The sequence below is a fragment of the Diachasma alloeum genome, unplaced genomic scaffold (assembly GCF_001412515.2).
Source record: "Diachasma alloeum isolate Michigan unplaced genomic scaffold, Dall2.0 Dall_scaffold_00186, whole genome shotgun sequence".
NCBI classification, from domain to species: Eukaryota; Metazoa; Arthropoda; class Insecta; order Hymenoptera; family Braconidae; genus Diachasma; species Diachasma alloeum.
The window spans coordinates 1,751,556-1,770,788 of NW_021680352.1; the positions used below are offsets into that span (position 1 = coordinate 1,751,556).

At 39.8% G+C, this 19,233-nt stretch overlaps 1 protein-coding gene across 1 annotated transcript in view; it reads left to right on the forward strand.

Moving 5' to 3' along the window:
- LOC107048208 (homeotic protein spalt-major) overlaps nt 1–19,233 on the forward strand; it is a 62,804-nt gene that overhangs the window by 42,917 nt on the left and 654 nt on the right. The window contains exons 2-6 of the mRNA XM_015271273.1: nt 6,120–9,758; nt 11,500–11,633; nt 13,390–13,681; nt 17,136–17,284; nt 17,592–17,765. Of these exons, the coding sequence (XP_015126759.1) occupies nt 6,120–9,758; nt 11,500–11,633; nt 13,390–13,681; nt 17,136–17,284; nt 17,592–17,765 (4,388 nt within the window). The remainder of the gene's footprint in view (nt 1–6,119; nt 9,759–11,499; nt 11,634–13,389; nt 13,682–17,135; nt 17,285–17,591; nt 17,766–19,233) is intronic.

Below are 19,233 nucleotides of genomic sequence, written 5' to 3' on the forward strand. Positions count from 1 at the left end.
GGGGGGGGGGGGGGGGAGGGGGTGTAGCCGACCGTAATCATTGACCCTTAGTGCCAATAATGCAATCAACGCCCACGCAATTAAAGTTGAGTGTGTGTATTGTTGTTTTTGGTCAGCTGGCGATTGATGAATTTATTGACAAGAGGTGTTGGGTGGGAAAAATTTTTTTGGTCTCGGAAATGACGATTTTTGAAGTAGCTCTACACGGAGAGAAATTTTTGATAAAAATTATCCTACCCGTTCTACAAAAGGGTATCATGAGTCATCGTTTCCTCATTTCTATCCCGCAATTTTGTAAAAATAAATATGTAATGATCAAATTTTATTCTACGTTAGAGAAATTTTTTTAGAGTTACGGTTTTATGAATGAAATTTTAATTCATATCGATGGATAGGGCTCGACAATACCTTCCTTTTGAAAAAAAAAATGATTCAATTCCATCGATTCATTAGCGAACAATTAAAGAAAGTTTTTTTTTCATCTGAAGCAAAAATATTAATAACAAATAAATGATCACAAAGAGAATAGTTTGAACTTTCGACGTATGCAATTATTTTCAAAGAATTGACAAAACAGTTGGAGCAAAACAAATGGCTCAATTCAATAAAAAAAAATTATTTTATTCTGGTGACGAATAGTTGATAATTCCCCCCAAAATGAAACATTGAAATCCTCTTACCCATTCCCCCCTAAAATTCATGTACCCCATATCTCCCTGACCAAGTTTCACGAGTTTGGTATAACGATCATGATTTTGCGTTAAGGATACCGCGATAAGCGCGATAACATGCCCAACGGGTTATATTCATCCCTGACCANCCCCCCCCCCCCCCCCCCGGCGGGTTATTTTGTCTGGCTATAGTTTGGGACACGGCTAAAACACGAGTCCACCGCTGAGAAAGTGCCCGAGGCATCGATCGAACTTATTTATTAATTTACGAATAAATAAGTATTTCAATGGGTTGCGATGTTGCTCGTGGGCCCGATAAGATAATACGAGTTTATCCACCTTATTTTTAACCTGTTTCATTTATTTTTCACTCTCCTTTACACTGCATTCGCTAGCGCGAACAAGTTTCCAATAAAATGAGTGAGGAATCTCACCCCAAAAAGACGTGGAAAACATTTTTTTATCGCTGTTATTAATTGAATTGATCGAAATTGTTGAACTGTTGTTTCCACTGCTATTCTGGTGAAATAGTGACTTTATTAATTATTATTATGGGTTATAGTGACATCCCCTCCGGTGTTGCCACCTACGGAATAGGAGGAGGGGGCGATGGGTTTCAGTATGAAGGAATTTCGGTGGTGAGGGAGAGTTGATTTGTTTGGGATTTGGAATTTTTAGTCGATTTTTGGTGGGATTTTTGGACAGTGGATTATCGCGATAATGAGGGGCTTCAGGGGAAGATGGGGAAGGCTTTTTTTCGGGAATTTTGTCAGCTACAGGAAAGGTCTGGAGACATTTTGCTCTTGAACTGATGGTTTGCGAGGTATTTACGTTAATGTCGAAGATGATGGGCTACAGAGAACCTGGCATTGACCATTGTTTCAAGATTCGTACCCTGGATGACATGAGAGTTACAGTGAAGATTCATAAACTTGCTGGCAGTGAAAAGTTGGAATAGATTGAGTTATTTGCGATGATTTCTGCTTTTGCTTTGATTGCATTATCATTCTTGATATATCCTCGAGAGTTATTTCATTTTTCATTATGGCCATCATCATTATTAATTGAATCGATCGAAATTGTTGAATTGCTATTTGCCTTCTGGTGGTGCTCACGCATTGTTTCCATTTTTTATTGATAGTTTCATTCTTATTGATGTGAAGATAATAACGATGATACTGATAATGATGATATTCATACGCTGCTATTAATCCTGGTTTTCTTGAACTTCTATTCTGAATAGTGTCATATAAATGTAGCACTTGCCGGTGGATATTGGGATGTATATATGTGCTATTATTTGTGGCTTGCATACGTAACGATTATGCATCCGTTGTGTATTCTTCTGTTGGCTTCGATGGCCATTTGCCTGAGGTCTATAATAAATACTACTTAAAACTGAAATTCTTCAATTCTTAATTTCATAAAAAAATCAAAATTTAAGGAAATTCATTCTTCGAACATTTCGACTTCAGGGACGGAATTTTCCTATCCCTCAAGTGAGACTATTTCCACATAAAATCTCTTCAGATTTCTCGAGATAATCTCAGTTTAACAATCGGAATCTTCAATTTTCCCCTTTGGAAAAAATGAAAATTCAAGGAAATCTATTCTTTAAATATTTTTCTCTCCTCGGTGGATTAAAATATAATGAACTTCAATGAAAAAAAAATCACACAAATCCATTCTCGCAATGTGAAAATCTATTAATCAATCCTGAATAAATGACCTATCCTCGAAAATTTCGTATTCTAGAAAGTGAAATGTTGATGTCCCGGCGTTACATTTAAAGGACTATTTCCAGGTTCTCCGGCGCGACGAATAGAACGCCCGGTTGTAAATTATGACTTCCGACCCATTTTCACTATTGTCGCCCCCGTCTGGGGTTGAGAGTCAGTTGTGAAAATTCAAAGATACCTCACGAACGTCAAGAACTTCCATTCGGACAAAATTTTTCCGAAAAATCCCCTCCGGTGTTTTATTTTTTATTTTTCCCTCCGCAGTTGCCGGTCTTCCCCCGCTGACTTTACGACTCTATGATATATGGCACCTCGTAGTAAATCATTTTGGTACCAGAAGAATGTTATGAAGTAGCTTCCAGTCTAAATGGATTTCACAGAGCTGATTGACATCTGGTATTGCGCAACACGAACAAAGAGGAAAAAAAGCATTTTTGCTTCCTCCGGATGACCCTGACCTTGGCCAGATGGAATTTAATGCAGTTGGTGAATTATGAGTTTGCGTGGGAGGTCGAGAAATTTACCTGGCCACGTGGCGAAACCCATCCCGGGGTATATTAGTTCCCAATGCTAATGAGAGATTTTTCGGGTGAAGAAATGAGGAGAAATCTGCGCTCATGGTGACAAGTCTATTACACGGATTTATTTTATTGGATAGTTTCGCGGTGAATTTATGGGAGGGGAAGAAGATGGAGGAGTTTTTTATTTTGAGGGGGAGAATTATGACGAAATTAAATGGAATTTCTTTGATAATTGCGCGAATCTCTGCTAAACTATTGATTATGAAGTAAAATGTCTCTAGACTTTTTTGTAGTTCAGAAAATTTCCAATTCATTTCTGAATCCAGTGATCATCGGGATAATTGCACGTGTGAATATGAGAGAATAATAATAAATTCTGAAAATAGACTTTAAGAGAAAAATTTCAAAGAATGGATTTTCTTGAATTTTGATTTTTTCATGAAGTGAAAAATTGAAGAATCTATCTCATTTGATGGGTAGGAAAATTTCCGGTTTCGTGCACTACAATTAATTCCATTCTAATGCACCTGAAGTCGAAATATTCAAAGAATGGATTTCCTTAAATTTTGATTTTTTCATGAAATGGAAAATTGAAGAATCTCAGTCTTAAATAGTATTCATTATAGACCTCAGGCAAATGGCCATCGAAGCTAACAGAAGAATACACAGCGGATGCATAATCGTTACGTATGCAAGCCACAAATAATAGCAAATATATACATCCCAATATCCACCGGCAAGTGCTACATTTATATGACACTATTCAGAATAGAAGTTCAAGAAAACCAGGATTAATAGCAGCGTATGAATATCATCATTATCAGTATCATCGTTATTATCTTCACATCAATAAGAATGAAACTATCAATAAAAAATGGAAACAATGCGTGAGCACCACCAGAAGGCAAATAGCAATTCAACAATTTCGATCGATTCAATTAATAATGATGATGGCCATAATGAAAAATGAAATAACTCTCGAGGATATATCAAGAATGATAATGCAATCAAAGCAAAAGCAGAAATCATCGCAAATAACTCAATCTATTCCAACTTTTCACTGCCAGCAAGTCTATGAAGCTTCACTGTAACTCTCATGTCATCCAGGGCACGAATCTTGAAACAATGGTCAATGCCAGGTGCTCTGTAGCCCATCATCTTCGACATTAACGTAAATACCTCGCAAACCATCAGTTCAAGAGCAAAATGTCTCCAGACCTTTTCTGTAGCTGTCGGAATTCCCGAAAAAAAAGCCCTCCCCATCTTCTCCTGAACCCCCTCATTATCGCGATAATCCACTGTCCAAAAATCCCACCAAAACATCGACAAAAAATTCCAAATCCCAAACAAATCAACTCCCCCTCACCACCGAAATTCCTTCACACCGAAAACCATCACCCCCTCCTCCCATTGCGTAGGTGGCAACGCCGAAGGGGGTGTCACTATAACCCATAATAATAATTAATAAAGTCGTCGGTGAATGGTTCACCCAGGCTCCGCCCCTCTACTCCCTCTGATTTATGAATCGCAACGCCCCTCCTGTCATAACCCAAGTGCCCCAGGTTCCCAATGTTCGTCCTCACTCTCTCCTTTCACCCGCTCCCTAGCTCCATTCCTCTCCCCCAGTCCGCCGACGCGTGTAGGAGTCGCGACTGCTCGCCTGGTGGGGGTACAACGGCCACTTGGTGGGGAAAACGCGAGCTGGAGAACCTACGCCCGCGGTCGCTCTCATCAGTCGCTTCTCGTCCCTCTCGGGTAAAACACTATCGTCGAATTGGAAAAAACATTTCTCCCCCAATTTTTCCTCACATCCCCCCCGACAAATTGTTACACATCCGCGTACCCCCCCTCCCCCTCTGGTGATCATGCTTTCTCGTGGGTCAACTGGGGCCAATTAGTAATGATGTGGTGTCGCTCATTGACCGGACGACCCGCCGTCGGATCAAAATTGCTGTGATTTCTTCGTTTTGTGAAACAGTTTCGTTTAATTAATAAAAATGCAGCTCATGAGATGGAGTATAACGAGACGAATCGAGAGGAGAAGTGGTCAGAATCAGGGCAGACGTGACATTCATTGTCTAGGTGATAATTACATGAATTCCCCCGGTTATCGTTACTCGGGTTTATTCATTTTGAGGATATTTAATCTCTAAATATTAAAGGACAAAAATATAGTGAAACATAAAAAAAAAATTTCAAAATTTAAATTTCTTTTCGAGTGAAATCAATTGAATTTTTACTATTGTTAATTTCAATCGTTGAGCGACGGTGATAAGGCATGTAGATGACAGAAGTCGTGGTGAAACTCCAGTGGAACATTTAAAAAATGTTATTTAAACCGATGACGAATTTTCCAATTAATATTCAGAGGTGCAATCCTTTTTCGGTGATTTTTTTTTTCGTTAGTTATCAACTACACCAGCTGCCTCATGAAGAAATGCCTCTCTACACATCTGGTCCCGCGGCGGAACATTCAGCTTTTTTAATTAAGAATGACACCGATTCCTTTTTTTAATTCAGAGTGAAACCATTCTTATATTGTGCTTTGCTCACTTCTCTTTAAACAACTTTCCTACTATTTAACAGTACACAGAGAAAAAAGTTGGGCGAAAATGACCAAACAACTCAAGTAATCGTGTCGCGAATTCGCTTTTCAGGACTTTTTCGCACTATACCGCGGAAAAAGGGCGGGTGAATGGCGAATTTTTCTCCCTTAGCCCGGGAAAATTTACTTAACGTGAGGGTAATTAGGTGCACTCCATCAAAAATTATCCCAGCGAACGTGAATGATTGCTCAATATTGCGTCTAATTTTCCTGTAACGGCGAATGATTTTTTACCGAACGCGTTAAACGTATTGAACAGATCACTCATGAGCGAATAAATACGGAATTGAATAACCAATAATTAAATAATAAATAAACAAATGAAAGAAACATGACAAACGAAAAGAAAAAGATTGTGAATAAAGTCCTACAAACACTGATTAAATAACTGAATGTAATAGATAAGACTCTATTCAAGAGAACTTTTTCTGCAATTATGACGTTGACGCTTTAAAAATGTGTTCGATGTACTCTGCACCCCAGGGTATAATAAAACGCATTCTACTTAAGTATACATGAAGATGAAGCTCGCATTACAGAAGAGAGATAAAACCTAATCAAACTCCATGATTATTTGTTACAGAAGACGAGAATGAAACGGGTTCAGAGAGCGAAGAAGTGTCCCGCGTACCGATTGAAGATCCCGTGGACCTGACGTCGAATCGTTCCCACCAGGAAGACGATGACGACCGCGAGGAGCTACCAATGGAGGAGGACGAGGAGGAGCTGCCAGTGGACGAGGCATTTTCCCAAGAGGAGGACGAAGAAGGCACCCGCAAACAGATGAGAAATCGTCAGGACGCTGAGAACAACAACAGCTTCATCGAGGGTGGCACATCGGCCGGTGCATTTGCCCCGGCCGCGGGCTGTACAAGTCACGTTACCCTGGAGGCCCTCCAAAACACTAAAGTCGCTGTAGCCCAATTCGCGGCAACAGCCCTATCCAGCGGTGCCGATCCCGAGGCAGCCCTCCAGGACCTAGCACTCCTCCAAAGTACATTATACACACTGCAACATCAGCAGGTATTTCAATTGCAATTAATAAGCCAACTGCAGCAGCAATTGTCGATAACCCACGGTCCAGGTGCTAGTGGACAGCAACTGTTGGCCGATAGTGACAGCAAGGAGCCAACAGCGGAAGCCCCATCGCCGACAATTCACCCGAAGCCACTATCAAGTTTAACGTCCCCACCCACGTCGCGTCCCCCAAGTCATCATCCTCATCACATGACGACGTCAACAGTATCGGTGACGACGTCTACATCGCCAGTGACAGTGACCTCGGGTTTTCTCCAAGAACGGCCGGGCTCAAGTAGCGTATCACCTGTCGGCATAACCCTGCCATCATCCAATATACCAACACCATCGACAGCCACACCAACAACCACAGTAGATACCTCATGCACGACAAATTCAACGAGTACAACAACGACACTTACCCACCACATACCACCATCGTTGTGCTCGATAAGTTCGTCCCTAGCATCAACAATAATAACGAATAACGATCCGCTACCGCTCAACGAACCAAATACCCTCGAGATGCTTCAAAAACGTGCACAAGAGGTGTTGGACAATGCAAGCCAGGGTCTACTGGCCAATAATCTTGCTGATGAATTGGCATTCAGAAGTGGCAAAGGATCGCGTTTGTCGCCGTACGATTCAAAATCATCGGGTGGACGTGGTGAGCCATTCTTCAAGCACCGCTGTCGCTACTGCGGCAAAGTATTTGGCAGTGATTCGGCCCTCCAGATACACATAAGATCGCACACAGGTGAGCGCCCATTTAAATGCAACGTATGTGGCAGCCGTTTCACCACCAAGGGCAATCTAAAGGTTCACTTTCAACGTCACACTGCCAAATTTCCACACGTTAAAATGAATCCCAATCCTGTGCCTGAACACCTCGACAAGTATCACCCACCACTACTCCAACAGTTGGCGGCCTCTGGCCAAAGACCCTTACCATCGCCTCCACCGCCACCATCAGGACCAACAGGTCCGCCAACATCGGCCAGTAATCTATCACACCATGCCCCATATCATCCGTCAACAGCCCACGGTTTTATACCACCACAGCCACCCTTACCCCTGAGTCTGGCATTGCCAGCGGCAGCTGCTGCTATTGCAGCTGGTATTCCCAATCTTTATCATCGTGTACCAATGATACCGCGTCCTGACGGTCAGGACCAGGATATACCGGAGAATTTGAGTAAAGCGATCGCGAATTCAGGCGCGTCTGTGACAACAGCATCGACAACAGCATTGCCATCATCGCCGATTCACTCTCCGAGGCCTCCTACCCCACTGACCAACAACACCACCCCCACCCAGATCCAATCCTTCCCGCCAGATCGAGAGGACGTCATAAAGCGTGAGCACAGAGCGTCGCCAGTCACCGAGCCACGACCGCCGAGTCAGAGCGCCGAAGCCCTAACGATAAACCTCAAAAAAGAGCCAGAAGAACTCGAAGAAGCGATCGAAGAGGAGGCGGAGGAGTTCGAGCCGTCCTCCCCCAGATCGCGATACCTCGATCAGCCTCACCTGATGGCTTCCCCTCAACCAACGCCCAACGACAGAATGCTGCACACTCAGCAAAACTACGAAGACTGCAGTATGGACAGTAGTAAGGCCAGTGGTAGATTAGAAGGTGACGACGAAGAGGCTGACGAGGAGATGGAAGAGCAGCCGGAGAACCTCTCTGGTAGAGGATCGAGTAGACTGGGCCCACCGGTGGGTAGCTACCATCCTTCTGGCGCCTCGCCGGCCAGCAGTACAGCTAGTAGCGGTAGCCTTCAAACCTCATTCGCAGGTCTCCTCTTTCCCCAAGTGACATCAGGCCCACCTGTCCAGACGATGCCACCACACCTGGCCTCAGCTCCTCACCATCCGCCAGGGGTCAACGTCAGCGAAAGCATGATTGTGGATCCAGCGAGGGATCCAGCTATCTACTCAAGCCTTCTACCACGACCCGGTAGCAACGACAACTCCTGGGAGAGCTTGATAGAGATAACCAAGACATCGGAGACATCGAAACTTCAACAGCTCGTTGACAACATTGAGCACAAACTTACAGATCCGAATCAGTGTGTCATATGCCATCGGGTTCTCTCCTGCAAGAGTGCCTTGCAAATGCATTACAGAACGCACACGGGTGAGCGTCCCTTCAAGTGCAAAATCTGTGGTAGAGCATTCACAACCAAAGGCAATCTCAAGACCCACATGGGTGTTCACCGCGCTAAACCACCTCTCCGCGTCCTCCACCAGTGTCCAGTGTGTCACAAGAAGTTCACAAATGCCCTTGTGCTTCAACAACACATACGTCTCCACACGGGTGAGCCGACAGACCTCAGTCCCGAGCAGATCCAAGCAGCTGAGGTGAATGAATTCCCCCCAGGGTATCCACCCCATCCCCTGGCGTCCTTTCTACCCGGTGGCTTTCCCAGCCTCCACCCGCCCCATGGCGCCTTTCCCATGGGTTTTCCACCGTCCCGTCATCCGGCGATGGAGCGACATCATCACGACAACGACATGGATATCAAAGATCTCAGACCACAAATGCCAAATATTCAGATGAATCAGCAGAGGTACCTGGACGAGTCAGAGGACATGGACGATCAGGAGGAGCCGGAGGACGACGAGAGGAGAGAACAGGAGGACATGTGTGGTGATGAATCTGAGAGGCAAATTGAGACTGGCGACATCGAGGAGGACAATGAGACTGAAAGAAATGAGACTAAAGAATCATCAATACCAAATTTTTCCACCTCCCTAGCGGCACTTGAGAATCAAGTGAGAACTATCACGACGATGGCGTCTGTTGATCCAACATCACCACTAGACAGATACAATTCCAGTGAGAAGAGCAACAGTCCACCGAGTTCGGTGGTAGGTACTCCTTTGGATCTTACACCACGTGCCTCGTCAACTCCCGGCTCTGTCGTCTCCACGTCAACCCCACCACCGCCACCACCACCGACCACCCTCCAACATCATCCTCATCCATTCGGTATGTTTGCCGGTCTACTGCAGGCAGTATCATCGTCACCGTCATCAGTGAGCAGTATTCAGACGTCTGGGGGACCTATCAATAGCATTGCCTCTATGAATAATCCGGGAAATGGGGGAAATGGTGGTGCCCTAGCATCGCTAACAACATCCGCTGTACTAGCTGCATCGTCAACCTACAATCCGCTTGGTCTCGCTGTTGGAGGCCCAGCAGGTAGGCGCTGCTAGCACCAAGGCGAGCCGCTATAAAATCCCACACCATCACACCATTCGTTCAAGTCTTTTCCCATCCGAATTATCCAGTTTTTTTTTACAACTTTTTTCTTCACCTGCAGCAATTCTATTGTTATTCGTCATCTTTATTATTTCCTCTGGTTATTGTCTCTCGTACTGCAGTTTATTGGATCATAATTATTGTAGTCCGTAGAGTTTTCAATTCTCAACTTGTATAGTTCTCTTTTCTTCGCCCACGATATTTTGTGATTATTTTCGGAAAATTTTTTTTTCTACTTTATTATGTGGCTTCCCCGGATTATAATTGCTTTCTCGAGGTTATGAGAAAATCGCGTAATAGTGTTTTATGTAAAACTGCAAATAAAATTTTTGGTAACATATCATGGACTTTGCCTTGACGCTTATATCCCATACACCCTTATTTTTATTACTTTTTATGATTTTTGTTGGGGAGGACCGGGCAAAGTGGAATGATAAATAAGTTCGTTGATTGAGGGTTAAGAGGGTCAAACTGGAGATGTAAACTCTCTCTTACATTTGACCATTTATAAGTGTTTGAGTAGTACAGCTCCCGACATGGAATTTATCAATATCTTTCGACGTTTGTTTTGTTTTGGCTTCATATTTTTTGAAGTTTCGAGGTATTATTCTTTCTCGTTTTCTACGTACTGATCTCGTTTCGCTCGGTTAGATCGCGGTTTTCGGGTCCAGTGATATATTATTTTATATGTCAGCGATAAAAGTATTGTCTGACGAACGTATGACATACAATATTCTGTCATTGGGCCTGAGAAACCGCGATTCTAACCTCGCTTCGCTCGAATCGCGGAACCGCGATTCATTTACTCGCATCGCGAAACCGCGATTCGTTGGCTAGTATCGCGAAACCACGATTCATTTGCTAGTATCGCGAAACCGCGATTCGTTTGCTAGTATCGCGAAACCGCGATTCGTTTGCTAGTATCGCGAAACCGCGATTCGTTTGCTAAAATCGCGAAACCGCGATTCGTTTTTTAGAATCGCGGTTTCTCAAGCCCATTGACACAATAGTATATTTCGTTACAAGTGCGGAAAAGAGTTTGGCTCGTGGGATTATATCACTCGCCTTCGGCTCGTGCTATAAACCTCCCACGAGCCAAAAAACACTTTTCCCAGGAGTATCGAACGATATTTTTCATCACAATGTGTGGAAAAGGGACGTTTTAGGCACGCGAAGCAATACCTTTTTTGGTTTCTGTTCTGTAATTACAGAAGGACAATGACTTAAAACTTCAGAGAAAAAACCCACCCTCTTTCGGTTGAACCGAAGAACCATCTGTTTATTTGAAAAAAGTACATTTCCAAAAATTCTCAGCGGGATTTTTTTCACGTTTGGTTTCTGAACAGGCCCAAATTATGAGTGAAACGTCGCGAATTGCCAATAACCTAGTGTAGTTTATGATTAAAAAAAAAATTGACTCAATTTTGCTTTACATTCATTTTTCGCTACCGTTCCACTTTGCCCCGCCGTTCCATTATGCCCCAGACTTCCCTCGTTCTATTCAAGTATCAAATGATAAAATCAACTTATTGAATTGGTTGATGTCATGGTTGATACCATAATGAAGAAATAAAATCAATAGTCTAGTTCAAAATAGAAATAAATTGATGATAGAAGGAAAAATAAAGAAAAGAGGATGCCGTTTTGTAATTTAACTGAACTTTGACACGCTCTGTTGCAGTACGTGGCAACACAACGTGTAATATCTGCTACAAAACATTTGCGTGTAACTCCGCACTGGAGATACACTATCGGAGTCACACGAAGGAGCGGCCGTTCAAATGCACCATTTGTGACCGTGGCTTCTCAACAAAGGTAAGTCCAACAACAGTATTATCCAATAAATAAACCAAGTATACCCGTTCAGTCAAATAAATTTGTTCTATAAATGAGGTATAAAAAGAAGAGACGAAGGAGAAAGAAAAAATGTTATATCTGCACGCGATATCAATGTGCCACACCTCAATCCTTCAAATTGAAAATAAAATCTGTTGTGAACATTTCAGAAATTAAAAAAGCGATGAGATTTTGATAGAAACTTGATGAAATTGACTAACTGCGCCTTGGTTTTGTGGTTGTGGTATGAATTAAATAGCAATCGCAAAATTTCGAGAATTAAAAATGAAATAGTATTGTAGACTCATTCCTTCTAATTTTCTCACGTACGAAAAAATTTCATTGAAATACTTGCATTCGCTGCAAAAGTCGATTGGTTGTCCACTGAATTTTTTATTAGTTTTTGGCCAATTCTATCGGGAAAATTAATGAAATGCGATTTTTCCAGACAACTTATTCTATTGAGGTATTTTTTATAGAAATTCTTAACGCCAAAAAAACAAAAATAGAGTCGACAATCGAAAAACAGTAAAACGAAATTTTAGCAATTTTTTTTTATACAATAGTTTCTATCGAGCATTTTCTATGAAAAAAAAATCGGCCAAAAACTAGTAGAACTCTCAATAGAAAATCCCTAGAATTTCTATCGAAACCTCCAGATTTTTCTATGAAATTTTTTAGTGCGTGCCATGATCCACTTTTCTCTGTAAAGCAAAAAAAAAATTTTTTTCACACACCTGCACGGAAAGTTCGTACTTTGACCCTGACGAGGAAGAGGAAAATGAGCACTTCCCGGCCTAGGGTGGAAAGTTTCTCCGTCGGGCGAAAAAGACTGATTATTTTCCGCCCAACGACGCAAAGTCAACACTTTTTGTTCTTGAGTGAAAAGTTAGTACTTTTCATCCTTGAGCGGAAAGTCAGTACTTTTCGTCCTTGAGCGGAAAGTAAGTACTTTTCGTCCTTGAACTGAAAGTCAGTACTTTTTATCCTTTAGCGGAAAGTATTCATTCTCCTCGCACTCATCATAAAACAAAACATAAACTCTCCTTTGCAGGCGTGTTAAATAATACTTTTCTGACCTAGGGAGATAAAATAAATGAGTCGTGCCCACGTCCGGCATTACCGTACTAAGCACGTGGGTAAAGGTCCTTTATTCTACCTCCCGCAATTAAAACCGTATTAAGTCAAAGGAAATGTTTACTTTGCGCCCGCCGGGGCGAAAAAATCGCATGCACCCCGCGGGCGACGAAAAACATGATTTTCCGCACTTGTTGCGCAGTATACTATTCTGAAAAAGAAATATGGAAACGTGAAATTTTGCAGACTGACGATAATATGAGAACGTGTAAATGCGTGGATCAGCATAGAGCGTCCGTCCCAAATGCTAAAGCAAGAAGACGAAGAAATGAGGAGAGGAACCGGGGGCGGACGGGTAACGGAGGGGGGCGGGTTGCTCTGACGTCAACGTCCAACGTTCACCTGCCCCCGCGGATGCCAGCCGCCCTCGGACTTCTCACCTCCAATCATCTTCTCCTGGTAATCGATATATCGATTTATGAAGTATAGATCCCTGTCCTTTTCCTCCAAGACGAGTCAATTCAACTCATTGTCATTAGATTCAAATGTATGACCTTAATGAAGTTGAAGGTCAGGTGTCTATAATTCTCGAGTAATCACGTGAAACTGAGATCTTGATTTTAAAAAATCAATGAGAAAAATTTTCTTATGCTTCCAGGGAAATATGAAGCAGCACATGTTGACACACAAGATCAGGGACATGCCGCCACACCTGTTTGGTGACTCTAAGACACCACAGGGGGGCCAGCAGCCCCAGACGCCCCAGCACAACCAGGACCAGGAGAACTCTCAGAGTTCGGTGTGCACGGATGAGTCGAGTCTACCGCCACCACCACCGCCACCACCACCTCTACCACCACCACCGTCACCAATGCCACCAGTCAACGAGTCACCAATGCCAGTGAAGCGATCACCCACTGAGGGCGATCTGCCAGCACCAAAGAGGCCGAGTAAGTTGATTCCTTCGAGTTCAACTTGATTAATTTAACAGGGGAGAGTGGAGTAAAACGGAACGATAGATCGAGAACAGCAGAGTGGAATTCCCAGACGTTTTTTGAGCTTCGAAGTGAGACTCGATTTTTGGGAATCGCTGAAGGAGCCAACTCGATTTTCAGTAGTTTATCAGTCTACACTGACAGAAGAAATTCATTTTATCAAGAGAATTTCATTTGGACCAACTATCATTCGGTTGTTAATTTTCAAATAAACATGATATCAGGGAATACCAGTTATCTCTTCTTGAGATCCATTCGATTGGGAGAAATCGAACTTCTCCAGAACTGAAGTTTCTTTTGTTTGTCGCAATAATGAGAGTATTTGATTTCTTTCTAGCCAAAAGTTTGCCAACTCCAGAAATTCGTTGCTTAACTCAAAAATCAAAATTATTCTCATGACTAAATACGTTGTTATCTCAATCAACACGATCATACGTTGTTCCAAGTAAATTATAATTGAAGTGAGCATTTCGTATGTCGAATCAGGATGAATATTGTTACGCGGAAAAAGCTTTGAGATTGTTGTAAGATGTCGTTGAGTTGAAAGAAGTTTATATTTCTTGACTTAAAAAAATCGCATTAGTTTACAATAACAGAATGACAGATTACGGCAATTCAACACAAACTTGGATATCACAAATTTCGTTTAATGTGATATACGGAAAGCTCAATTTAAACATCGGCTTCATTCGAGAAAACAACATTCAATTCATTCCTCAATGTAATCATCTCCTAGGTACGAATTTTTTATCAATTCATTAAAGTAGAAAATTTCTCGACTGGAGATTATATAGGTTAAAAAAAATCGAACTTTTACATTTTTGTGGTGAATACATGTGACTTGACGCCAACGACTGTTTTATTTGATTAAAGTAAAGGTATCTCAAGAAGAAATAATTGATATTCGCCGTAAGATCTTATTTATTTGAAGTTGGTCCAAGTATATAATACTTGGTCCAAGAGAGAAACATCTCAATAAAAATAATTTTTTCCATCAGTGTATATTTACTGAACGTGAGGGTAATTAGTGCCGAAACTGTGCATCATTTTGTCTGGAGATATTGTCGATTGGAGGTGGTCCGTTTTACCTAGCTCTTCTCTATCTTCTCCCAGATAGAACATTATATAAACAGTCATTGATGCTTATCTTTGCAGCTTATGGCTCATTTAACAGCATTGTTTATGCACGAGTGCTATAATCATGGTGGGCTTTAGATTTTTACGCTTTTAGTGGAGAAGAATTGTTTTTCCAACAGCTTTATCTCATTTTTTACTTCGTCTTCGCTCGTTCAAGTGAATTATTTTGATTTAATCAACGATTTTTGGTGGTAATTGAGTGGAATAAACAATGAGTCATCAACAACAATCGTCTTAGAAGATCGATGTTGTAAAATTCGTTAAAACGAAGAAAGAAAAATTATTGAGGAGGAAATAAGTTGAGGAAAACCATTTCCAATAGTTTTTTAAAATCTTTTTGAAGTGAATTATTTCAAATTTTTTAATGACTTTTGTTATTAATCAAACATTATTTTGATTATTCCATTTAATTAAATGAATTGTTAATGACAAAAAGGAGACAATTTAATAAACAAAATTTCTGTTATCAATTGAGATGAATGAACAATAAATAATAAACAACTACAAATTTAAATCGTAAAATTGGTCACGACTCATCTTGAAAAACAATTATCCCGATTGTTCCACTCAATTAAATAAATTGGAATAAAGGAAAGAAAAATTATGAAGAAGAAAGTAAGTGAAAGAATCGTTCTTCCAACAGCTTTTTCTAATTTCCCCATCATCTTCACTAGTTAAAACCAGTTGATTCGAATAGACAAAAATTATTTCATCAATAATAAAATTATTGACTTGATCATTCTATTTAAGGATATCCAAGTACCTTGGCTTTTTTTTCTTCAGTGAAGTGCTTTTCTACTTTTGTAGTCGAACATCAGAGCATTCATTTGAATCCCATTTTACATTTTACACTGATTTTATTATTTAAACTTTGCAGGTGTGAATTTGAATCTCGATACTGAACCGTCAGAAAACATTTGAAAAATCGGAAAAAATTAGAAAATTCACATTTGGCGAAAGATTGATAGAATAATTTAATAATTGCAATTATTTACGATTACGAGCATTTTCTATAGATAATTTATAAACAATCATTTGTTCGGAATCGTAAAAAATTTATTCATATTGAGAATTTTACCAGGAATCAATTTCATGCCTAAAAAAATGAGGTTTCCGAAAGTTTAAACAATTTTAATCATTTATTTATAAACAACGAATGTAAATTTAATGACGCTGAATATTCACGATTTTTTTTTCAAATTTTTCTCACGCAATTTAATTGGCAAATTTGACGATCGAAAATGGTTGAATCTGTAGTGTGGCATTTTACAATAATTTTATTATTTAAACTTTGCAGTTGTGAATTTAAATCTCGATGTTAAACTGTTAGAAAACATTTGAAAAAAATTAGAAAGTCTACATTTGGAGAAAGATTGATAACAAAAATTAAAAATTGAAATTATTTAAAATTATGAGCATTTTCTATAAATAATTTATGAACAATTAATTTTCCATCGCATAAATCATTTGTTCGGAATCTTAAAAAAATTATTCATATTCAGAATTTCACCAGAAACCAATTTCATGCCTAAAAAAATAAGGCTTTGAAAAATTTAAACAATTGCAATTATTTATTTATAAACAACAAACGTTCAAAAAACTAATAATTCCGTGCAAAATGTAATTTTAATGACGCTGAATATTCACGATTCTTTTTCAAATTTTTCTCCCGCAATTTAATCGACAAATTTGATGATTAAAAATGGTTGAATCTATAGTGTGGCATTTTACAATAATTTTATTATTTAAACTTTGCATTTCTGAATTTTAATCTCGATATTAAACCGTTAGAAAACATTTTTTAATTTAGTTTTGACGAAAGATTGATGAAATAATTTAAAAATCCGAATTTTTCAAAATTACGAGCATTTTCTGTAAATAATTTATGAACAATCAATTTTCCACCGCATAAATAATTTGTTCCGCACCTTAAAAACGTATTCATATTCAGAATTCCACCAGAAACCAATTTCATGCCCAAAAAATAAGGCTTTGAAAAATTTAAACAATTTCAATGATTTATTTATAAACAACGAACGTTCAAAAAACTAATAATTCCGTGCAAAATGTAATTTGAATGACGCTGAATATTCACGATTCTTTCTCAAATTTTTCTCCCGCAATTTAATCGACAAATTTGATGATTAAAAATGGCTGAATCTGTAAAAAATCCTTGGATATCCTTAATAAAAAAAAGAGAAATTATAATAAATAAAATAAGTAAATTGGATACGAGTGAACACATGTGTGAGTGTGACGGATGTGTTTGCAGGCATGTCCAGTAAGCACTTGTGCCAGGTTTGCAATAAGAATTTCTCGTCATCCTCGGCGCTCCAGATCCATATGAGAACGCATACGGGCGACAAGCCTTTCCGATGCACCGTCTGCCAGAAGGCCTTCACCACCAAGGGCAACCTCAAGGTACAATAAACATGAAAAATTTCGCCTAACAAAAAAACAACCCCCCACCCATAAAAAATAATCCACCAGAACTAACCGAAACTAGTCTTTTCTGTTTCTGCAAATTTCTTCCTAGTTTGAATAATAATAAATTCCTCGTTAATTGACGATTAGATATGATTTTCCACTGTCTCGCTTGTGCACTAACGCCCCGCGCACCACACAGTTTAATTTTTCCGACAGGTTGTTGAGCAATTTTATTCAACGATTTATCTCATTTCTGTTTTGGTTGTTTAAATTGAGAAAAAATTTTTTTAAAATTTAACAGGTGCACATGGGTACGCACATGTGGACCAACGGTGCATCACGAAGGGGGAGAAGGATGTCACTGGACCTGCCACCACTACCAATCACACCCAAGGACTCGGAGTTTCTTCAACGACGACCGGATCTATTCTATCCATATCTACCCGGGCCATTCCTTAATGGGGTACAGCAGAAAGTACGTAGCCGGCATGACCATGTTATTGGTAAATAATATATTCAGAAAACATTGAAGAAGTGACAATTACCAGAGATTAATTTGTGACTAGACCCCACAAATCCCCATTCCGTGAAATATATCTCAATCCGGAGAGAAAAGTCGAATGAAAATTACTAGAAAATTGCTTCTGAATGGGTTGTCTTCTCTTAATTCTTATTTCACTATGCTCTTCTTCTATTTTTTCATGTCATGGTACTATCATCAATTGCAATGTCATTAAAATTTTGCGTGTTATTTCGTTCTGTCAAATAATTCTACATTGAGACCCTCTCAAGACTCGAATTCGTTTTCAGTCCGGGTTTAATCGAGGTTCAATCAAGGTTTAATCAGTGTACAGCCGGGATTTAATCAGGGTTTACTCAGGATTTAGCCAGAGTTTAAGCCAGGTTCTGTCAGAAGTTAGTCGGGAGCATGAATCAATATGAATAAGTATTCAACATAATAGACTAGTACCTGAGTTTAATAGAGATAGAGATTTTTATATAAAAAGCTCATGACGGTATTGTGTAACTTGATAAGCAATGATGCTGTTCTCACCATTTTTCAACTTGATTAAGAAGCCATTGAAATATACTTTTCAAGCCCTGATTTAATTGCTATTACTGATGATTCTTTCAGTAATCATGAAAAAACCCATTTTCTCTTTCAAATCGCATAAACAATGTGCTGTAACTCAACAACAAATTGTCCGACCCCCATCACATTCTGATAGAATCAAGAGACTATTGTTATCAATTTTTTGAGCCACGACTAATTCCATTTTGATGACAATTTTTTTCGTGATCGTTGAAAAATCAATTTTTGGATAAATATCAATTTTTTCGAATCTGTACGAAAATTTGAATTTTAATTCGGGTGGAGCTTATTAAAGTCTATATTCACAAAGAAATGAAGACAAAAGACCGAAAAATTCAATATTTGGTTACCCTAACACAAAAAATTGGAAACATAAATTTGAATGAAAAAACAATCATAAAAATCCCGATTTCATAAAAAACATCAATAAAAATTTTAATTCTTCATCAACAGAAAAATCCCAAATCGAAATTCCCAAATTCCGATTCAATTCTTAACAATCGGTCATATTCTTCTTGCAATGAGAAAGCCTATAACCAGTTAATCCAAAGAAAAAACCCCCCACAAGTGCCCCAAAAATGCCATTCCAATATTCTTGCCAGTCCATTTCAGCCCCACTAAAATATACAATTGTAATCTATAAAAACCCTCGTTCTAACTAATTGACCCCCTATCACCGAAGTACTCAATCGACACCTGATAGCCCCCGATTAGCCATAATGAATAAACCAATTTTTCTTATCTGTCCACATCCCCCGCGACACCTCATCTCAATCTCTTTGCCTCGCGGAAAAACAATCCGGTCCAGTCACAAATTAATCTCTCCCCTCCCACTCATCACTCCCCCCCC